This window comes from Toxoplasma gondii, chromosome VI, assembly GCF_000006565.2.
Source record: "Toxoplasma gondii ME49 chromosome VI, whole genome shotgun sequence".
NCBI lineage: Eukaryota > Apicomplexa > Conoidasida > Eucoccidiorida > Sarcocystidae > Toxoplasma > Toxoplasma gondii.
The window spans coordinates 307,196-330,389 of record NC_031473.1 but is presented as its reverse complement, the minus strand read 5'-3'; the positions used below and the strand labels follow the sequence as shown (position 1 = coordinate 330,389).

General features: G+C 51.4%; 3 protein-coding genes across 3 annotated transcripts; 1 reads left to right on the top strand and 2 right to left on the bottom strand.

Annotated features, from left to right (window-relative positions):
- Positions 1-985: 985 nt before the first annotated feature.
- On the bottom strand, positions 986-7,934 carry TGME49_238940 (GDP mannose 4,6-dehydratase, putative; the record flags this gene model as incomplete). Its single annotated transcript, XM_002366505.1, has 10 exons — positions 986-1,108; positions 1,836-2,001; positions 2,710-2,773; positions 3,366-3,495; positions 3,837-3,994; positions 4,528-4,616; positions 5,320-5,435; positions 6,385-6,482; positions 7,355-7,455; positions 7,873-7,934. 10 exons carry the CDS (start codon positions 7,932-7,934, stop codon positions 986-988), a joined length of 1,107 nt encoding a protein of 368 aa, XP_002366546.1.
- A 2,368-nt stretch (positions 7,935-10,302) lies between these two features.
- On the top strand, positions 10,303-16,200 carry TGME49_238930 (hypothetical protein; the record flags this gene model as incomplete). The annotated part of the gene is made up of 4 exons (XM_018780535.1): positions 10,303-11,920; positions 12,275-13,162; positions 13,415-13,585; positions 14,102-16,200. The coding sequence occupies 4 exons, from the start codon at positions 10,303-10,305 to the stop codon at positions 16,198-16,200; spliced, it is 4,776 nt and encodes a 1,591-aa protein (XP_018637682.1).
- Positions 16,201-17,127: 927 nt separating this feature from the next.
- On the bottom strand, positions 17,128-22,135 carry TGME49_238915 (hypothetical protein; the record flags this gene model as incomplete). Its single annotated transcript, XM_018780534.1, has 5 exons — positions 17,128-18,459; positions 18,750-19,633; positions 20,063-20,275; positions 20,583-20,775; positions 21,221-22,135. 5 exons carry the CDS (start codon positions 22,133-22,135, stop codon positions 17,494-17,496), a joined length of 3,171 nt encoding a protein of 1,056 aa, XP_018637683.1. The 3' UTR covers positions 17,128-17,493.
- Between the last annotated feature and the right edge of the window lie 1,059 nt (positions 22,136-23,194).

The window sequence follows — 23,194 nt, the reverse complement described above, 5'->3', positions numbered from 1 at the left end:
TCGAGAAGAGAGAACCGAGTAAGCTGGCTTTCTAGAATGATTGTGCCGTTTGACACATGGGTCCTCGGTCGCCGCGTCCAGAAACGTGCGACGTTAAAAACAGTTGGAAACCGGTAGAGCGAAAACAGACCTTGAAGATATCAACAAGTAGTGGGTCCACCACCTCGTCTTCGAGACACTCTCCGCACACCGAGACGTGCAAGCAGAGAGGCCATTCATCCCACACCGAGGAAAACGAAACAAAAGGCGACAACACCCGGCTTGGCCCTCGCGCAGAAAGAGACTGTTTCGACTCGAGTCCCATGTCAAACTGTGACGACTTTGGCGTTTTTTCAGGACTCGCTGGGTGGCTGCCAGTCCTGAGGGTGTCTCTGCGGAGACCACGGACTCAGCGCCCCGGTGAGGAGGGACAGAAGACGCGCGAGAAGAAAAGGAAGAACTGGCTCTCTCTATATATATACGCGAGCGAGAGAGACACAAGAAAGCGAGAGGAAGAGAATCAGACAGAGCCTACCGGATAGAGGAGACAGAAGCGACGACAACGCCAGGAGAGAAGCTCGACGTAAACAGATCACACGATACGGGGCGGAAGCACTCGAGATGAGGAGAGAGGAAGAAATGAGGGGGAATGAGACAACGAAAGAGAAAAGAGTCGAGAAGGAGACGGAGGTAGCGAAGAGGAGAAATCGAAAAAGGGAGAAGGGCAACAGACAACAGAAAAGGAAAAGTGGAGAAGAAAAACGAGGACGCCAGCGGTCTCCCTGTGCACGTCGAGTCCCCATACAAGACCCCTGCCCTTCTGAAAAATCCCGCGAAAAATGTTTCTTCACGTTCAAGCCGCAGATTCTCCAGCCGGGGAGGCGGTAGCTGTACAAATATCATGATCCTCACTTTGGTAGTCTCCTTCCTAATGTTCCTCTGTACGGACTGCGCGGATCGGATTGTTGCTGGCCTGGTACCTGTTCAGTAGCTGGGTGCATGCTTTTTACGCCTTTTGGACTTTCCCGTCCGCAGGTGAGAGAGACACGCGACGCATGCATTCATCGAAAGAAGGCAACGTCAAACCGACCTCCTCGAAGCTCGAACGCAGCATGTCATACACAAGTTCCTGCACGACGAAAGTCCGGAAGGAAAAACGCAATCAAGGCTTTAATGGTTCAACCGAGCGATGAAAGACATGCCCGCCGACTCTTCATGAGAGTCACGGAAACGATAGAAAACATGAGATGAACATCCACATCAGTACCTATAGAGAGATACGTACATATGTCTAGACATATAGACATAGATCGATGAATATAGATATAGATAGGTGCGTAGGTAGATATAGGTAGATATAGATAGATAGAGGCATGTAGATAGACATATGTAGGTAGGTGGGTATAAAGATATAGGTAGACAGCTGCAGAATGATGTAGGTAGATATCACTGGATAGAGAGTTACACGCCAGCATGTCTGGGGAGAAAGCTGGAAGTTACAAAAAGATATCTCGTCTGCAGAAGCAAGGATCGAGAAGGTCACTGAAGTGTAGACACGTTGTCTCCGGAAGCTCAAGGTGGGGGTCCTTGAAGAAATTAACAGCCAGTCTATCAGCGAAGGCCGGTCTTTCGGGACTGGAGAGAAAGACCTGGCACCTGCCTGCATCAGAACGTCCCCACGATGAGCAGGTCGGTTGTAAGTTGGCAGTGAAACGCATCCTGTGTGAAGTTTGACCGCGGAGGAGTTGAATCTTCTGTGCATGGGGGGTAGGGGTATCCAGCGAATCTCTGCGAAACCTACACTTGAATACACGTTCAACAAACGCCGAATCTTCACTTAGGTGTTCCCGTCTTACATAAAAAGTCGTGGTCGGCTCCCAGCCCAGCAGTTTCTTCGCTTTGCTAGCGTCGCCAAGGAGACTCTCGACTTCTGCCGGGCGGAAGTAAACTGGAGAAACAGAGATAAGTTCCTTCCCTGTCTCCTTGTCCACACCCTTCTCATTCAAGCCTTCGCCCTCCCACCTGAAAGCAAACACAGAAATTATCTGCCAGTTACTGATGTGCACATACACATATGTACAGATGCATGTATACATATACATGCATATATATATATATATATATGTACGTGTAACTGGTCTTGGTCTGCCTCTGTCTATTATCTGTATAGAGTCATGCGGGTACAACAGGCAGAATCTGCATGAGCTTTTTCACCTACACAACGCACAAACTGTAGAGTTCGATGCATGCAGTCCTTTTGAACGTGTCACACGTCAGCCAGGTGCTCTCAACTTGTACGTTTGTCCATCGCGGAAAAACGAAACCAGGCAAGTGCGAAGACACACAGGGATGATACGAGAGTGTTTTTTCGCTCGTCGATCCTTCCGTCCTCAATTCACAAGACTCGAATGTTTTGCAGAACTGGAGTTTCAGTTCTTTTCTTTGCGTACCGCTTGAATCTCGAGTTTCGTTTTATATTTCGTTACTCTATCCACTGCCTTCGTAGGACGCGTCCTTGCACGCAGGGACGAATGCGTTTCTGAACTACGTCAAAGCCTAGGGCATTCACAGGTGAGAAGACGAGCCTGACACGAGCGAAGAAAGAAACTCCCTCGTTCCTTACGTAAAACGGCGAAGAGAAGCCTGGATATTCACATGGAATGGACTTACACACTCTCCAAACACACCTTTACCAGAAAAAAAACTGTTCGTTTCCCCTGTTTCTCTCACTTGATGTGGCGGCCGGCAAACGCGAAGGCGATCTCGCAGAATTCCCTGACGGAGTGCTGCTCCCCTGGATTTTCAAGAAAGCAAAGGGTGCACAAAGCGACCACAACCGCAAACTCGGTGGTGATCTGTGTTGGGCAGTGGACTCTCCGACTAGAAGTAGGTGGGGTATGGGCTCGTGAACTTCATCTCACAATTTCCGTTTCTCAGGCGGTACATACATGCAACAGAACTCCACCGTTCACACTCAGGGATTCAGTGTCCACGCCTGCTCGGTCAGACTCAGTATCCTACGTTAACACCGCAGCAAAGATGATCGAGATGAACTACGACTGTCCATCGCACTCACGAAAAAGAGTTCTAGGACAGACTGAACTGGCGCCAGGCGAACACGCATCCGATTCGGCGCAAACAAGCGACCAGCGTCACAGAAACAAACACACCAGGGGGGCCGTGTATCTACACCTGCATCCACGCATCTCACCGTAGGCATATACATATAAATATACATATATATATATATATATATATATATATGTAGGAAGAACTTGGGATGCACGCGATATGTGCAGGAGACAGAAAGTAGATACAGGTGGGTACATATATATATATACAAATGAAGAGGAGTAAAATGTTAAGTGAGGCAACAAGAGATTTACCTGTGGCGATAACGAAATCTTGAGGCGACTCTTGCTGAAGCATCATCCACATGACTTTCACGTAATCCTTTGCGTGACCCCAATCTCTCCAGCTGTCGAGGTGACCCAGGACGAGGCTATCTTGAACACCCTGGAGAAGAGCCAAGAAAAAGAAATCGAGAATTGTTCCTCACGCAGACTCGCTAGCATCATCTCTACGCTCTCATGTTGCCTCTGTCTTCTCGCTGTCCCGTTTTCTCATTCTCCGTTTCCTCTTCCCCCCTCTCAATTCGCTCTTTTACTTTTGCTTTATCTCTGCTTTTTCTTTCCGCTCCTCGCTCTCTCGTGCGTCGCCTCCATTCACAGCCGGCCTCCAGCTCCTAAAACACACATTCGTCGTCTGTGACCGAGAGTCCAGCTTCAGTTGTTTCGCGTTGCCCATTGAAATGTGGAGCGTTTCGTCCTCGTTCCTCAGGTGCACGGCTCCCTCACCTTGACGATCTGTGCGACGGCTCTTGTAATTTTTCTGGTGACGAACGTTTTGCCTCTTCGTGGACTTTCGTGGTTGAAGAGAATTCCATTGACGCAGAACATGCCGTAGCTCTCTCTGTAGTTCACAACCGTCCAGTACGCATACAGCTTCGCTATGCCTGTCAGAGAAACGCAACATAAAAACGCGCGTCTTTCAACGGAAGAAACACTGCCTGGCTGCCCTCCTTTGTGGCGAGCGCGAATGCTGTGGCTCTCAGACATCCAAATTGCTTGCTGGCGTACACAAAAAGACAGATGAGCCGAAGTCGAGAGAGACACAGAGCAACTGGTGTGAGCACGTAGCGAGATAGAGCGGTAAAGGTAGAAAGACAGAGAGAGACGCCTATGTGTTTGCCGGAGTGGATAGAGAGGGAAGTACAAAGAGGCACCCGGCAATCAACTCCCGTCGACAGGAATGTCTTCAAATGCGAAGGAAGAGAAATGTCTTGTGGGCGTTTTTGGCGCGACGTTCTGAGTCTTCGGTGCTAACAAGGGATAGACAACGCGGACTTCTACCGGCTTGCCGCCTGTCTGCGCCTCATGCTGCAAAGTCCTTTGCGTCCTCGAGGCTGTCTCCCAAGATGACAAGAAGAAACAGAGCATCCAGGCTGCTTTTCCCTGACTTGAAAGCACGCAGCTGGCAAGAACTCACCGTAGGGAGAGCGAGGATAGAAAGGAGTCGTCTCGGACTGGGGGCTCTCTTGGACGCGTCCAAACAGCTCTGAGGTCGAGGCTTGGTAGCTGCACAGAGGAAGAGGGACAAGCGTTCTTCCGTCTGTCCAGCCGCAAGCGGAGAGAAAAAGGAAACTGGCGTCTCTGTTCTCTCCTCAGATCCAGAGCAGCGCTTGAATCTGCATCTGCAAGTGGGTCTGCGAGACCCTATATCGCATCAAAAAGCCGATGCCTACACGGCGTCGCATGCATTTCACGGAAAACTGGGAAGGCACAGAGACGTTTTTGTGCGCCCGCAACACACCCAAATGCCTCTGCGCAGATTTCCACGCAGGGCCGTGTGTAAAAACCGCTCCAGAGACCGGCCACAAGGCAAGCAGCCGGTGCAGTGCGCTTCTGGCAGGACACCCAGACCTATCCTGATGTACGCAGAGACATAGAGAGAGCCAGGCGCGAACAAGACGCGTCGAGAGACACCGAGGCACCTCCAGAGGGAGGAAAGTCCCTATGGCCCTGCCTGAACTGAGGCGTTCTCCGTCGCTCTCAGATGACCGAGACATGGCACTGGCTCTGGCTGAGCACGATTCAGCGTTCCAAGCACTCGACAGAAAAAGAGAAAGAAGAAGCCTCTTCAAATGTCCGCTGCATTTCCACCCTCTCGTGGGCGATGGCCTCAAACGCGAGTCGTGTGGGACGCGGCGGAGCGATTGCGTCACATGTTGTCTTTTTCCAGGAAAAAACAAAGTCGTCGGAGGTAGAGGCTCGGACTCACATGCGCGTCTCCTTCGTAAGACCAGCAGAGCGCACTGCTTCCAAGAGTCGCAGGGTGCCCAAGCCTGTCACCTTGGAAGTGTATTCCGGCATCTCAAAGGAGACCTTCACATGGCTCTGCAGACATCCACACTCTCGGACAACGCCTCCCTTCAACACACAAAAGAACCGTACACACGGATGCATGCACTCAAACTCAAACACGCATGCATAAACACACACATACACATGTATGTATATACGCATATATATATATATATATTTATATATTTATATATATATTTATATATATTGGTATGTATGTGTGTGGAGGTGGAGGTGGGAGACTTCGAACGATGCATTGACGCAGGGGTCCAGATGCCTGTATTTCTTTCCACAGTGGACCGGCTCATGTGTGGTGCTCATTGAAAGAGAAAAAGCGTAAAGAGTTAGGGAGATTTACATGTATTTGCCTGTCAAGATGCGTACTTGGACCTTCGACTCTTCACATGTGTGTGTGTGTCTGTCTCCCCACAAAAACGAAAAACTCATGGTTTGACAACATGACTGCTCTTCCAAAGACCTCTTCACACGGCCACCGGTGTCTCCCTGTTTCGTTTGTCTTTCTTCCACGGGCGCGTTTCTGAATTTGTGCAGACACCATGGGTCGAAGTCGTCTTTCCTTGAAGAGTAGAATACTTTTGTCTGTGAAAGTCTGCTGTTCCCCTTTCAGTTTTACGCGTTCTTCGTTCTTTTAGCGGTGCGTCTCGAAGCGTCCAGCTAGCCACACGGGCATGGCAGGCGAGAACGCGGAAGACGAATACCTCCAGAGACAGATCACCTCGTCCGGTTCAAGTTTCTTGCTGTGCTGTTCTCGCCAGCCATGTTAAGCGCATGAAGTCTACTGGTCTCCAGCGTCTATCGACAATAACGACGTACTCCGGAGTGTGACCGAGCAACTTCTTCAGAGGCACCACCCAAAACTGGCGGTGATCCTCGCGCATGCAAGACTGTTTTCCATCGCATGAGGAGGTCGGACTCTTCTCGAAAAAAACAAGACCGGCGGGAGACTCAACAGAACACGCACCTGAGCCGCGAGGTTGTAGATCTCGTGGGGGCGAACTGACGCGATGATGTTGCAAAGGCAGGAGCTGTCCAGCAAGTCTCCGTGATGGAGTTTCAGCTCTGAGCGACACAAGACAAGTGCAGACATCGCAGGTGCAGCACAGCGCCAGACGGAAGTGGACCTTTCCTGAGGTCCACTGCCTGAACGCGAAACGCCGTCCCCCAAGTTGACAGAGAAGAAGGAAACGAATACGCGAAACAGCCAAAGAAACAAATATCTCCGTGGACGAAGCGGGGTAAAGCCGCAAAGATCCAGTGAAATACTTCCGAGCTCTTGTCCACATTGAAGCTACGCAAATGCATGCATATATATATATATATATGTATATATATATATGTATATGTATATATATATATATATATATATGTGAATGTGTGATTACGAGGCTACGTAGGACTATCCTTTGATTTAGGCAGCAATCGTGTATGTGGTGTGTGTAAAGTGAGTGGCGGGAGGTCAGTGAATCTGCGTCTCGTAGGTCTTTCGTCACGTTTCTCCAGGTCTTCCTGTGCACGCAGGCGTTTGGTGCGCGCGTGTCTTTGGGCGCATCGCCTCGCTTGCGAAACTGTCGAGACCGAGCGAGGATCAAAGGTCTGCGTTTTCTGCCCTCGGCGCAAGCCTGACGTAGCTTCCGGACTGGAAGAACCTTCTTCGGCCCCGCCTCTACTCCTGGACGCTATGGAACGCGATAGCTCCTCTGTGGTCACATTCTCCAGGCATTTCAAGGATTCTGTAAGAGAATCCGAGTTACCGAGTGTCTTCTAACTGCGTGTGCTCTCCAGCGAGAGCGTTCTCCACTAGATGCGACTGGGAAAACCCATGGCATGGAGATCTGAACGAAGAAGTCGAAATCCCGCGCCGTTGAAAACAGTCAAGACAGCCATTTGACCGGCGCCTGAGTCGCCTCGTCGAGCCTCCGCGCTCCGCCTACTGTCAAAAATGTGATCGATTCTCTCCGTGTTAAAGGTGCTGCATCGCCGCAAAATGCCATGAACTTCGTAGCCTTTTTCAAGGAGAAACTCGCTGAGGTACCTGAACATGACGAACACAAAAGAAACCGTGGAACACAGCGTCAGCAGCCGGCACCAACTCTCCAAAAAAAAGAGCGACAACGCATGCACTCACATCTCCACGCCTCCACAGACACCTACTCATACGTATCTGATCTCATATACATACATACAAACATACATACACGCATGCACATATAAATATATATATATATATATACATATGGATATGTCTGTGTAGGTACTTATAAGACATATATACACGCGTGCTTGAATGCCTACTGAATACGCCGTGCAAATAGAGATATGAGAAGATGGAGAGACGTACAGAGATATTGGTGAACGCAGAGATACAAACATTTAGAGAGGCCTACAGTCTGACTCGAGACCAACAGTGAATCTGCCTTCGTCCTTTTGCCAGAGAAAGAATTTTACTCACGATCCATCCTGGCCGGTGATTCCTGTAATAAGGGCGCGTCTGGGTTCGTTTTCGCCTTCCATTTTCTTCGTCGACCTCAATGCAGCTGTCCCCCGACTTTCTCTTCTCTCAGGCTTGCTCTGCAGCCTCTGTCTCTGCTTCTCCTCAGCTTTCTCAGAGACGGATTTGAAAGTGAAGTTTCCTGCTCTTCCCTCGTCCTCTGCCTCTCGACTCTCTGGACGGCGCAGCACACGGTCATTGCGCGACGGAGGTGGAAAAGGAGCAGCCGAGGAAGACTCAGCAGAGGAAAGTTCAGAAAAAAAGGCGAAGGGAAGGCAGGGTTCTCCCTCTGGGGGCGCTGCACACACGCCGAGACACGCAGCCCAAAAAACACAAGCACAAACATACATACATATATATACATATATACATATATATATATATATATATATATATATGTACATATGCGTAGATCTATACATATGTATATTTGTGCAGATGCCATATGTGTACGTGTGCATGTATCCAATCTATGAGAATATATATATATCTTCATTTATTCATGATTACCAAGTTAATGTGAGTCGAAAAAGGAGTTCTCTCAATGCGGAAAGTCGGCTGTTTGGATGTGAGAAGAGAATTCAGCTTTTGTCTCTGTCGAAGCAGTGGCATTCTTTTCTGTGTCTGTCTGTTGCCTGTTCTGTCAGTGCATGCATTTTGCTTCCTCCCTATGTTTGTCCTTTCTCACCTCTGTTCAAAAGAATGGGGAGCTTCCGAAACGTCGACTAGACAGATGGGAGAAAATGTGGGTGTGGATGTCTCTTGGGGGGCGCCACCATCCTGTGCTAAATCTCTTCCTTTTCTGTCTCCTTAGTGTGTCTGTCTTTCCCCCTTCTTGTCCTTTTCTCTGCTTTTCTTTTTCCTGTCTCTCGTCTTTCTTCATCCCCCTCCTTGTCCTCTCCACCCTCTCCGTCATCCGCCGGCTGTCTCTGTTGGCTATTCTCCGCAGGTACTTCTTCTTTCCTTCCTCCTGCGTCTCCCTTTTCGCGCTCGTCTCGATTCTCTTTCTCCCCACTTGCTGATTCCCTTTCTTCTCTCTTCAACGTTCTCTTTCTTCTCTCTTCTTTCTCCCTTCTTTTTCGCGTTCGTTTCTCCCTTCTGTTTCGTCGCTTCCGCGTAGAAGACCTCAGCAGACTGCGTGTCTGCAGAAGCACCGTCGAGAAACGTTTCCTTTTCCGAGAGGGAAGCAAGCTGAAGGCAGGTTTCCGTGTGAAGAGGCGAAGAACCTGGACAGAACTATCAAAAGTTTTTGCGCAGCAAAAGCTCTTGAAGAAACTTTCTCCCAAGCGCATGACACTCTCCTGCACACCGTTGATTCGCGGCGATCCTTCAGATGGAGGAACTTCGCCTCCGTTGCGATATCGAGGGGCGATTCAAAAGGCAGCAAACCCCGAAAAGAAGAAGGAGCAGGTGGGACGAGAAAGAGACAATTTGCGAAAGAAACGCCGGAGAAAGGGTGATACGTTACACAGCGATGTCTTGCACGGTGTGCCGCGAGCACACGGGGATCTCAAACAGAGAAAAAAAGTGGAATGACGTGGGCAGAAAGCCGCGCCTTTTAGTTTTTGCAAACATGGGAGAAGAAGTGTCAAATTTTCTCCTGGCTTTTCAGAACAGGAAAGAAATGCGGAGCGGCGTGTGCTGCCGAGTTTGCATGCAACGCTCCCGGTCAAGACACACACCGTGGAGAGAGCTTGCCGTGCTCGGAAAACGAAGGAACGCGATCCATTTGCGAGGCGAAAATGGAGACAACGACAAGGGAGAATTCATGTTTTTCGTGGAACAAACAACTGCCTCCGGCTATTTGTTTAGCCGTGGCGAGACTTAGAAAACGGAGTCAAGAGAAGGAACTGCTTTTTCGTGGAAAACCTTTTCTTTTGCTTGTGCATGCTCTAAAAATGGATGAAGAACCTCTTTCGTCATCTAGAGAAAGACAGAGAGACTTTAAGAGGCGCGTTTCGTCCAAGTTGCGGTTTCTCGCTCAGAACACCAGCAATGTGAAATATCCTCAGTGCGGCAGCACAGTGAACTCCTACACTTTTAGCGCTCGACAGCGGGCTCCACAGCCGAGCACACGCAAGGAAAGCGGAACAGTGGACGCTTCCTCGCAGGCGCTCTCTTCTTTTCCTTCTTTTCTCTGTTCGCCTCAAAGGCAAAGAAACGCCCAGCAGGCCTCAAGAGACGAGGCTCTGAAAAGGATTGCAACGACATGAGTCTTGCCGGCAACAGCGGCGCGGTGGCGTCAACAGAGCTCGAGGGAAAGCTGAGAGGTAAACGAACAAGAGAGGTGAGAGAGAGCAGACGGGGACCTAGTTCTTCAGCTGATTCTTTTTCTGTGTCGCTTCCGAATGAGTTTTTCTTCGCATCTGCTCGTTGTCTGCTGCGTGCAAGATGAAGAAGGCAAAGACGACGAACAGAGTGGGCGGCCGACGCGGACAGACGCGACCGTCCAGGAAGCCGGGAAGGACAGGTCGAGGCAACAGGACGCAGAGAGATGAACCGATGGAGAGAAAGCGGTCTGAAATCGCGTCGACTTCTCCACCAACGCAGAAGGCAAGAGGCAGTCCACAGGCTTCTTCAGCATCTGCGTGTCTCCCCCTTTTTCCTTGTTCTAGCTACTTTCGCGTGCTTCTTCTGGGCGTCTTTGACCGGCCGGTAGTTGATTTGCCTCCGCTCTTCGGAGCCCTTCACGACTCCTTGGGCGTTGCCTCAGAGACAGAGAGGGGAGAGAAAACGACAGAGAGTGGAATGAAAGAGCGAAACGAAGACGCGCAAACGGCAGGTGAAGAGTGTGTGCGAGGGGACGAGACACGAAGCGTGGAAGAGCCAGGCGCAGGATGGGAGGCAGAGACGAAGAAGCAACGCAGAGCAGCTCCTCTCTTCACTGACGCTGACGGCGATCTCGTGCTCGTCCGGAGACCCGTCGCTCGGTTGAGGGAGAGGAACGCAATGCAGGAGAAGGCGAAGAAAGCCAGGAGTTTCTCGACTGCATCTGGGAAGAAGAAGGCTGAGAAGATCGACGAGAGACTCGCCGGCGCTGACACAGAAGGCGCCAAGCTGCGAAGCCTGTCTCCGTCCCCGAGACAGACCCAGACAGGGGGAGAAGAAGGCGAGGAGACACGCGCGATGAGGGGACAGAGAGGCGAGATCGAGGAGAAGGAAGAGAGAGGGGAAAGATGCAGAGAAGCGATAAAAGAAGCGGAGACCACACCAGCACTCGAGGGAAGCAAACACGACGGACGTCTCTTTTCAAGGTCTTCTCTCTCGTCGCCGCCATCTGTAACAACCTCTTCTTCCCCGCCGTCTGCATCGCTTGCGCTGGTTTCCAGTCGTCCGTCTGGGTCTCCAAGGTTCTCCTGCTCTTCCCCTCAGTTGGTGGCAATGCCCTTCGCTGTGTGTCAGTGTGAGTCCCCCACAGCTGTCTCTCTCGTGGGGCGCCAGCTGTGGACGGGCGGCCTTCTTCTCGTGAATTTTCTCTTGGACCTTTTGCTGTCTGGAGCTGTCTCTTCCTGCTCGTCTCTCCTGACCCTGCCTGCCTCTGACCTCCCGGCGCGTCTCTCCGGGGCGCAGACACGCAGGCGGCTCGCTACGGGAGAAGAGACCTCTCGGTCGTCTCCCCTCTCGGTTCCTGTGAGGCTTCACGCAGGCGCCTGTGTCTCCACTCTGCAGTCCAAGAACGCAGAAGCAAGGCGGCACAGTCCATCATCCCGGCAGGGAGCGCCTGCGAAATGGAGACCTTCCAGAAGAGAAGAGGGGGAAGACATCCAGCGAGACAGAGGCGAAGGAGAGAAAGAAGATGGCGAAGAGGGGCAAGAGCGACAAGAAACAAAAGAGAGACAGGTGGCGAAAGGCGACGATCTTGTCGAGCGTGGAAGATCTTTGACGATACTGGAACTCGGCTGTGGCGTCGGTTTGCTCGGGGGTGCTTTACCCTCGATTCTTGAAGCCGTCGACCATCTGCGGTGGGCCAGCAAACAGCGTCAGCCGTGTACTGAGGAAACAGAGAAAGGTAAACAAAGCCTGGATCGTTCGGCCCGTTGTTCTGCTCGAGTCTTTTCTTCACTGTCTCCCCTCCATCCTCCCCTCTCCGTGGTTTCACTTCTGGGTCCTACAGTGCGACACTCCTCTGATTGCCCTCCTCTTCCGGCGGGTGGAGTCCGTCGTCTCCTCCCTCTTGCTCTCCTTTATAGACTTCTTCGTGGACTTCTTCCTCTCATTCTTGTTCTGTTGGATCCATTCGTTCTTGTTTCTCGGTTTCATTCCTCCTTCCCTTTCTGTGTCTTCCTCGCTGCCTTCTTACTCGGTTTCTTCGTCTCTTTTCTCTGTTGGTCCCTGTGTTTTTCTTCGCACCTGTCGCCTGCAGCTCCAGCTTCTTCTCATTCTCCATCTTCGCCTGCGTCCGAGTCTCGGTCGCCTTCTTCGGGTCCCTCCTCCGGCTTTGCCTCTGCGCCGCAGCCCCTCTGTTCTCCAGTTTCTGCTGATCCGTCGAGAAGCTGCTGCTCGCTGTGCGCTGTGAGTCCAGCACGCTGTTGCCGCGATGCCCCGACTGGAAACGAAACGCGAGGGGAGGAAGAAAGAAGGCCTGAAAAACAGGACAGACAGAGGTGTCTTGACGCAGTGAATCTCCTCCTGACCGACGCTGACGAAGGAGCCCTCGCTTTCGCGGCCGCCACGGTGTGTCTAAATGGCGGGAAGCTCTCGACTGCGGCAAGTGCAAAGGCCGAGGCTTCGGACGAGGAGGAGGACGACTCAGGCAAGAGAGGGGAAGGCAGACGAGACCAGGGAGAACGCGAGCAAAAGCACGAAGAAGGCAGGGAAGACGAGGACGGCAAGAGCGGGGTAGGGGAAGCTGACGAGGAACGAGGCGTCAGGAAACCTTCTCTTTCGTTGTGGCGATCGAGACATGGAATAGACAGATATTCAGAGGGGAGGCAGACGTCCACGTTGTCTCCGAGTTCGACCGACCGGGAGGGTGACACTCAGCAGGTGATTGAGAAGCTGCTTTCGCGTCCAAGGTTGTGGGGCGTTCCAACGTTCTCCTTCGGGGCCTCCGAGCGAAACAGAAGACTGAAGGTCACAGTGCGCAAGCTCGTGTGGGGATCCGGGCACAAGTCTGCAGCTTTTTCAGAAAGGCCAAAAGAGAGGCCCACAGTGACCACAAAGAGAAAAAAAGGAAATGCGCGCTGCCCAAGTACAGATGTGGCTGAGACGCGACAAGGGAGTCTGACTTCGTTGACGGAGTTAAAAGAAGGTAAGGAAAAGAGGGAGGACAAGAAAAAAGCTGAGAGGAGCTGAAGGTGTGCCTCCAGCGCGAACGGCGAAAGAAAAAAGGCAAGCGAAGGCGAGGGTCAGGGGCTGTCGAGAAAGAGGACCGGGGACGGGGAAGATTCGAGACACGCCAGAAAATGGGGGAGACGAGATTTCGAGGAGGAAAAGAGTGCGAAGCAGCGCTCAGAAGGACAGCACAGTCTGTGTCCTTTCTCTTCTCTCTTCGCTTCTGTAGAAGAAATCTCTACGCAGGCCTCGAGGCGTCTGCAGGCGCGGAGGCAAACGCCGGCAGATAACCAAGGCGAGACAGCATCGGGCGAAGACATGCGTGTCCAGAAGACAGAAGGGCAATTTTCGGAAGTCGCTTTTGCGGAGAAAGGGAATTTGCTGATTCTGGCTGCCGATGGTGAGCGAGAAGGTCCATCTCTGAATTCTCTTTTCTTGGGTGTAACCACCATGCCCTCTCCCCAGTTGTCCCAGTGTGCTTTGTCCTGCAGTTCTGCTCTCAGTTTTTCTCGTGACGAATTGTCTCTGCGCAGCGGTCATGTGTGCTGCTATTTTGGGTCGCTGCAGAGAGGCGGTGGAAGCATTCATCTGGTGCGATATTGGGGGTCCTTTGTTTACAGCTTGCATCGGTACATCCAGGAGCACACACCGTTATATTCGGTGATCGTGTTTTCACATTGATTCCAGAGCACAGATCTCTCTGAAACGTTTGCAGATCATCAAAGCCCTGTTTCCAGGGTAGACTCTTCTGTTCTGTTTTGTTGTTTTGTGCTTCACGGATTCCCTCTTTCTTCCTACTCTCTTTATGCGGTCTCGTGTCTTAGCTCCTCGGGCACACGGGGGACTTTGCAAAATAGATCTTCAGATAACTCTTGTGAAGATGATGGGTGTGCTTCCATTTCTCCTTGGCGTTCAGCTCTCTACGACTACAAGTCTTGTGACGGGTTTGCTGTTGAAGTGGCGTCTCTTTTGCGGAAGCACAGGCCAGTTCGCAAAGGGCGCATCCTTCGTTCTTCTTCTGGAGCATCTTGTGGTCGTTCCCCTTACCACTTAGTCGAATCCCCTCACCTCAGTTCGCCATCCAGATGGTCATATGGGGTCAAGAGTCGCGGTGCTTTTCTGTCCTCGCGAGAACAGCCAAGTGGCGCCGAGAAAAGGGCCAGAACGCTCTCGGCAGGCGACCAGCAACCGGGGAAAACACGAGCAGAGAAAACCAACAGATTTCAACAAGTAAGGTGTTTTCTCTGCCACACACGGCGTGTGGGCATCTCCTGCCCTACGAGCACCGTCCCCGTTGATGTCTTTGCAGAATATTTCCGCGAACGGTTTGTAAGAAATGTAGTTATCGCTGGCGAGGTGCGAGAGGGGGAAGTAGACGAAGGCGACGAAAAAGGTGATGCAGCTGGCGAAAGGGAAGAGAGGGGCAGGTGCAGGAGAAAGGAGGAGGAAACAGCATGCGAAACAAGAAGAGGAGGAGACTTCCGCGGAGACACGGAGATGAAGAGAAGAGGAAAGCCTCCAGAAGCGGGGGGGAGCGACCGAGACGAAATAGCGGAAGAAGAACGAGATGCCGGTTCAGCTTCTGATACGAGTGAAAACAGCAGATCGAAGATCCGAAAGCAGAGAGCCATCACGGATACGAATCCCAGTAGCGAACCAGAAGAACAAAATGTCCTTAGAAAACGCAGGGAGACGGTGAGACTCACAGACAAATTAGCTAGGTGTAGGAGACGCGATGGGAGCCCACAGAACCTCATAGCCAAAGCAGAAATAGAGCTGGGACCGCCTCCGTGGTTCGACCTGGTTCTTCATAAGCGCCCTCCTATTCGGATAGTGCCTCTAACTTCCGTCCTTCTCCCTCGAGGAGACAACGTAAGCACTTGCGTGCTTCAGCCCTGTTCTCAGACGAAGCTTTGCACCGCGCCGGAGAGCTGCTGCCGCCGGTCTCTATCACGAAAAGGGAGTAAGGGTGGGGGTCCGAAGAACGAACCAGCACAAGGGGCGGCAGAAAGGCAGAGTGGTCAGCAAACCAGAAGAAGTAAGAGAGAAAAAAGTGAAGAGGAATCTGGATGGAGGATATCTCAACACGACAAGGAAGAACACAGGAGAGGAGCGGAAATGAGGAGCCGCACAGTCTCTACTAACCAAAATTCTACCCAAACGGAAGGAACGTTTCAGAAAAGAAGCCACTCTTATCTTGGCAGAATCGCACGGAGACACCGTGAAACAGCAGTAGATGGTACTCAGCGCGTCGATTCGTTCGTTCCAGGTGACATACGGACATGCAGTGCGTCCGTCGAAACTCAACTACATATGACTCGGGATGGTGACCGCAAGAAAGTAGACGGCACTGCCGGCCGGAATGTGTCTTCTGATCTCGGCCAGTTCCTTCACGCAAATGAGTTGACGCTGCCCCAAATCGACAAGACACTTTTGTCAATGTTGCCATGCACATTGAAAGAGCTTCTGGACTCACAGTGGAAAAGAGTTACGCGTGTCTCTGTCAGCGTGGCGGGCACAGAGGGATACAGGAAAGAAGAGGATTGCTCTAACAATGACGTCAATCATCGCAGCACATCGATGGAACACATAGCTCAACACTCTGTGTTGGCTCGGGTCTTTGACAAGGATGAAGATGAAACTTCAGAATTTTGGTTGTTTCGCGAAGAGGAGAGCTGTTTGGAGAACAGGCATGACACCGAACACAGTAGTCAAGTGACGAGACATGTGAAAACGTCTTTTGATGAAAGTAGGGGCCTGTTGCAGTTCTCGCATATTGATCAGAACTGTGCAGATACCACAGGAGTGGTCTCTTCGTTTCTGGGGACGAAGGAAGACTTTGGAGGGTCACCCCGGGATTTGTCCACCAGTTCTGTTCAAATTGGACAGCCAAACAGGCTACAGGGATCTGACAGCGGCATGCCGCCAACGACATGGAGAAGTGCTAGCTGGTTGTCTGAGGCACTGAAAATGGCGGAAGTATGGGAACTCCGACTGTGTGAGGATAAGCGGTGAAAGGGGGGGGGGACAAAGTTACAGTGTTAAGTACGGAAGAAAGCCTGTAACAAATTCATCTCACTGCAGGAAGAGATCGAGTGAAATCAGTGAATTCCATCGTGGTAACGAACTGATTTCCTCCATTAAACTCGATGCTGTCTTCGAAAAATGCCGTGTGACCTCATGGGCCACGTTGTGTTTTTTCTCTGCCTCGGAGATTCGCAGGGTGGCAGAAACTGCGGTAGAGTTTTATCGCTGCATCAGTGATCTATCTGTGTTTCAGCATTATCCGCTCCCTGCTGTTTTTGCGTAAACAGTCGGAGCTGCTCTGAATCATAGCCGTCGTTGTAGGTGGTCGACTGCTCAGCACTGCCGTCCACTATTAAGCTTATAACCAAGAACTGGGCATCATAAAAAGTGAACGGCTCCATACCTAACCGCTTGATCCGGAAGCAAGGCTGAGACGCACTCAGCAAAAGCATCCGACTAATACTATGGGACAGGCAAGAATAACTCTGCAAAGCGAAGTTGCCAGAGGGGCAGCGGCCCCGTGTGGCACTTGTAATCTCCACAACCCACTTGCGTTCATCAAATGAGCCTTGCACATGCTCGAGGAAATGCAGCCACGAGCAGGACGTCCTGAGAAAAGTATCAGTCCCGGCCACGTGCACCACGTTGGGTTGACCACAGTCAGACATTGAGTATGATGTGCAAACTACCTAGAATCATGATTTGTGCATCTATCGTTTTCCTGTAGCGACTCTGTGTGCAGACGGGAAGATACGACGAAGGTGCCTAGAAGGGGCATTCTCCACTGATACACATATGTGAGCTCCTAGCTTTACATGCCCACGTGCGGCCACTCATCTGAGCCATTTTGTTTTTGCCTGGGCGGCTCGCACCTCTCTTTTGTGAGTGTTAAAATCCTGCAGGTAAGCTGCCATTCCGACATCCAATGGGGTCTTCCGGCTTCAGTCTCTTGTCGCTCATCACACTTTTGAAGAGAGGATAAACAATGGAAACAAGGCACAGGATCTTCGTCAGTTCTGTTCCACAGGAGTTGGGAAGCCCTGAAACCAGTTCCTTCAAATAACTGCAACATGCCTGGAACCTTGGGAGAAGGTCGACCGAAGGAAGACCCGTTTGACTCTCCAATGAAAAAGCCGTTGAACTCTTATTTTACGCGGCGAACTCGCTCGTCACCAGCTTTGTGAATCGAGTTTGTGTGTGTTTGCGTGACCGGCGGCCATGTATAACAACAAAAGGCGTCTTTCGATACGCGTATCCGGCGATGTGTTTGGTCTCAACAACTCAGAAAAACAGCTCGTTGCCCAGTGGCGAGCCTGTAAGAGCGGTGAGGTTCTTGAGAGCATCGCCAATCGGAAGTAGTCTACCAAACAATCCTGCAGTTGCTTCGGTAGAACCCGAACTCGCTCCAGCACGTCCGGCCAAGAAGCTCCCGCTGGTAGCAGCATTGGCGGCTGCAGCTGCCCTTTCAGTCAGATTTCCAACAAAAGCTGTGGCCCCCCCGCTAGGTCGGATTTTGTCTAATCCAGTCAGGGATAGCCACTCTCCGGAGACCGGGAGAAGCGTAACGGCTCCTCCTGGAAGACCGTTCGCCGAAAGAAGCTGGGGAAGTTGCCCTTGCCCCCCCGATATGCCTGCGGTGGCTCGGGCAATGTCGGGGATATCTAGTTTCAGAGGCATTGAAGTATGGTTAGCGAGAGACTCAAGAACAGGACGAAGACCCAGTGCATCACCCAGAGGATGTGCGAGGAGAGACGTCGCCGCTTCGCCTCCGGCAAGCACACTGCCAAGGGGCAGGTCGAGGATCTCCCGTCCCACGACCCCGTTACCGTCGACAAGCTGCGAGAGCGGTATGTGAAGCAGCTGGGGCGGTAGGAGGGCATTCATCTGAAGGTCTCCGACCGTCCGTGCCAGCAAACTGCTCCCGTCCTCGAAGAGCGTGCTCGGGAGGTCCAGCCCCATTGAAGCGGCGGCCGAACGAGCTCCTGGTAGAAGTTCGCCGAGGGGGAGGGCTTTCAACTGAGAAGCAGCAGCGTGGACGTCGAGCAGCTCTGGCAGTGTTCGCCCCGCAAAGTCAGCTGGTATAATCCCGGAAGAAGCCCACTGGCTGAGAGGAACGTTCAGCAACTGACCCGGGAACACTCCCGTCCGCAGAAGGTCGACCGTAGGAAAAGCCAGCGCTGGAAAGGACAGGGAGTTGTTGGCAAACAAGTCCTCGACGAGTGGAGACAAGGAAAAGAGTGGACGAGCCTGTTTGGAATGAAACATAACGACACAACGGTGACTGCTAAGAAAGACAAGACGTTGACCTTCGGTCCATGCGTCCATTTTTTATTGAAATGCAACGGACTCAACAGAAAACGAGCTGTGTTTTTTCGCTACAAAAAAGACTCCAGCATGGTCGCACCCCGGACTGAAGCCTCCCCCGTGTTCCGCCTCTTCGCTGAAAACTATGACTGATGAGGTGTTGTTGGCAACTCTTCTACTCTGAAGGTATCCTTAATAGCTTGGTTCTGTTTTGGAAAAAAAGAATGGATTACCTCTCCTGATCCATCGTCCAGTCCGTGAGTTGCCCGAGAAAGTACGTCCTTCAGGGCACCCCGAAGACCCGCACCATCTACACCACGCAGAGTATTGAGTAGGCTGCCAAAAAACAGAGGATCCACTAATACTAAGCCATCCTCTCTCGGCGCCAATGCTCCAAGGCCAGCTGACAACGCTGTCGGCGTCTGTCCTGTGGCTTGTAATCTGCGTCGTCGGACGTTGATGGTTGTCGCTTGCTGCTGCTCACTCTGCTGCGGCTCCTGCTCCCCCGCTGTAACCTTCAGTAGCTGGTTGTATACACTCCGAGGGACTGCGAGAAGGGGACTCCCTTCAATATTTGCGATGAAGGACCGCAACTGCGGTGAAGAACCACCAGATCCTCCTTGCTTGAGGAGATTTGCTGCGGAAGCTCCGAGGTCTTCAAGCAGAGCGCCATTCCTCAATCCGTCTTCGGCATGAGCACTGAATAGCTTCAGAGCCTTCACCTCCTTTTTAGTGAATTGGAGGGCAGCGTTCATAGTATTAGCCAGCTTCACAGTGGCGTCCATGGCCTGTCGGAGAGCCGCAGCGTCTTTGGTCTCCTCTTTTTTCTCTGTGGCTGGCTGACCTTGTACAGAGGGCTCGGTGACGGCTAGGGTGCGCATGATACGATCTTGCAGCTGTTCCACTGCTATCCGCAATTGCTCGGAGAGAGTCTCAACTCTCGAATACATGGTGTCGAGGCCCTCTTCGCCAAAAGGTGTTCCAAGAGGCAGTGTTGAAAAGCTTGGGAAGTTAAGAGGGCAAGAAGCTCCAGCTTCCCCTGTAGAAGCTTCACCGCAACGGGTGTTCAAGTTCTTCAACGATATGAAGAGGCCCGGAAGACTATCTCGGGGAATCGCTGTGAGGAAGCAGTTGCACACCATAAAAAGTTCCCAGAAACAATGTTTGTAAGCTGCGACCAGCACAGGAGAGTGGATAAGCTGAGTGTACAACGACGGTCGCATCCGGTGGCGGCCACGTCTGCTCCGTAACAGCGCAACCAGAAACATTGTCGACCATGGCGGCCCGCCACCAGTTCAGATAAAGTCGGTCCTCTATATCTCTTTTATGATAGATGAAGTATCCGGGTGGAGCCGTGTGCTCTGCTGACAGAGCCACATGAGCTGAGCGTGCCTGGAAGCCTGGAATAAGTTCTCTTCCCTCAACAGTAACCATTGCCTGCCACCGTTCCTTTGATGCTCGTCTACCCCCTGGGCGACGAACTTACGGAGGACATATTGTGTTTATCCGTGGTGACAGCCACTTATGTGTACCTCTCTTTCCTTACCGACGAAAGGCAGCTTCATGTCGAAGAAATCAAACATATTGTTCGATTCTGTGCCGTTGTTTGGTCTCAGAAAGGCTTCCACCGGTGACACGACTGACTCTTGCAGACGAGTGGCTCGATTCACGAACAGGTCCTTCAGTCCGTCATCGACTGCCACTCCGGATTCCAACGCCTCCATCACAGAAGATAGGAGATCAGCCGGGTTGCCTAGTGCTGGCAAGAAGTCCGCGTACAAAGCACCGACAATACCATAATCTTGACGCATGAGATTAGTCAGCTCTTCCTATGCGAAGTCGCTCTTCAGAGCGTGAGATGGCAGTACCAGGAACGCCTTTCCCCCCTCCTTGAGAGTGGATACCATTGAGCTCAAAAATTGAAACGCAGCTTACACGAGCTAAGGTTTAGAATGAAACGGAGCGCACACTCACACTGACAAGGAGTAAGCAGTCGAGTGGGTGGAAGACAGGTATGACGGGAAGCAATGTGCATGAGGCGGCATTCTAATGAGGAACCGTCTTACTTGAATTGAGCTTAAGAGGCATGGTAGAATCCGAGAGCCTTTGTATAAGTGGGGAAGAGGCCAGCTGCAATTTGGGAAGACTGTTGAGATTCAGCACAGGTCCAACAAGGAACGGTGCGTCGCCGTTGAGAACTGCCATTCTGGAAAGCATTGTCCCCTTCACGGAGCTCCACAGGGATGCCACTGAACCCAGCTGAAGCAAAATAATGTACAGGGATACAGCAGAACATGACGAAACTACGGTTCTGCTCACGCTTCGACATATTTCCAGAATCCCACAAGGTTATATCAACTGGATTCAGATTTTTGGTAATATACAAATAATCTAGTTACAGCAAGTTCAATTCTTGTCGTTTATCAAAAAATAAATGATACAGTTCATTTAGGTACAATAGATAATTGTCAATTCTTGAATTCACAGTTCGAATCTGGGTATCATTTTTAGAGTTTGTGTCTCAAGCAATGTGACCTTTAGTCTCGTTCTTGTTTCGCGATATCGCTGTTAGGCGGCCAACTTGCCCTGACAAAAACATCTATATGAGGGTAAGACTACGTCGAAGCGAACATCACAACGCACGAGTCCATGGTGTCGGTGCACTTTTCACTATTTTCAGCCCTCCTAATAAACGACTGCTAACCTCTTTGTTTTCAAGGGTGGCCAACGGTAAAATGTCGAGACTGTCAGGCAACTGGAAGTCCGGAAGGGCATCCTTCAGAGTCGCGTACAGCAAGCTGCCATCAGCTTGAGAAAGCGGGACCATAAGATCTTCCAGTCGCACACGCAGCGCTGAGAGTCCGTCGAAGTCCTTGATCTGCCACCCTGGCAGCGAACTTTCACCATCTTGTGATGATCGTGTGAGGACTGGCAGGAGCAGCTCGAGACGCTGTCGGCTAACTGGCCATGCCAGTTCCGATGGGACTGCAAAGATCTGGGAGATATGGTTTGTGTTGAGAAGGTCTAACTTTGGCAAGAGCCCAAAAGCATCTTCAACAGGATGCAGAGATGGAGAAGGATTTACATCGTCACCCTGAGATCCATGACGCAGAGGGAGTGCAGCGGCGAACTCCTTCAGAAGCAGGGGCAGGTTCCCTTGCACGTCGCCACTGAAGAACAACGGAAGTGAACTTCCTTTGTCGCTTCCCGCACTTTGCGTCAGGCTGCTGAGTATGTCACGTAGAGACGAAGTCCGATTGGAGATTTCTGCAGTGGTATTTGAGACTGCATCTCCAAGAGGAAAACGTTCTCGAATGCTCTTCGTCCACGCTTGGAGCTGGTTGAGCTCGGACGTCGTTGAAGAAGCAAATTTGGGGAGCGCCCATTGATTCGGAAGAGCCTCTAGAAATGCTTCTCGAAGAGAGGAGTCCTTCAAAGAGGCAACAAGCTGATCAAGCGTTACGAACCCAATCACATGGAGACCTTCAGCGCCTTCCAGTGATGCAGCAGGTGTTTTGAGCAACTCGGACGCTCCAAATGACAGCAAAGGGGAGATGAACAGAACGGCGGCCAGAGCAATCGAGGCTGCCGGCCGCCAGGGACAACCGAACGATATCATTTTATTGGGGCGACACACTGACACTCAAAGACGTTCAAGGAAAGAAAGAACTGAATTGGTTGTTGCTGTTGACCCACGAAGATGTCACTTTAACAGCGTAGACTCCTGTGCAGTGCTGAGACTCGTCTTTCACTGGCCAGCTTCACCACTGGTATTCCGTTTGAAAGGCAATGAAGATGACCTTCCTGCATAAAACGATGGAGCTGTCCTGGCTGTAGGACAACCTGTAGCCCTTTCAAAGGCTGTTGTCCTTGCAAAAAGTCTTCTGGATGAAACAGGGCAGCAGAGAACGCTAACTCTTGGCAGGGCGCACAGAAGTTAACATCGATGACACATGATTCCTGTTCAACCCTTATTACGGATGCTTTCCGTTTTGCATGGCAAAAAATGTGTTTTAGAGTGCTTTTCCTGGAGACGAGAAAATGGGTTTCACATACTATGCCACTGCAGTCTCTTGGTTCGCTGAAAACCTTTCGCGATACGACACCTGAGCCACACCCGTAGAACGGCTGACGGAGAGATGCGGGACCTGAGCGGTTCGGAAAAGTGCGTGCCTATCCTTGCTCCGCTATGGGCCCGCCCGGCCGCCTGAATATCCTTGTCGCGCCTCGCGAACAGCACACGTTAATGTTGATCTATCGAAATTAGGACGTTTTCCGTCACTTTTTGAACATCAGCGGTCGCATGTTGTGGGAACCTGACGCGCTCATCCCGTCGTATGTCACTCAATTATAAAGACATGAACGTAAAGTTATTCGATTCCGAACTGAGTGCCACGACTGGTGCTTCCAGAGACTCATGTGGACAGATTTTTACCCTCAAGGGGCCACGAGTCTTTTGGCTTCTTCTTGAACAGCGAAGGTTGTACAGTGAAGACAAACAGTCTCCTCGCCGAGTACTCCATTCGGGTCAGTTCCGTAACCTAGATCAACCAACGGAAGCTGGACGAGTGCTAAAGAAAAGATCGAATCGCCATGTACTCTCGCGTGGTTAGATCCGTTAAAGATTAGCTAATTCAAGCTGGGCCGGTGCTAGCGTGTGAATATGGACTTTTCTTCG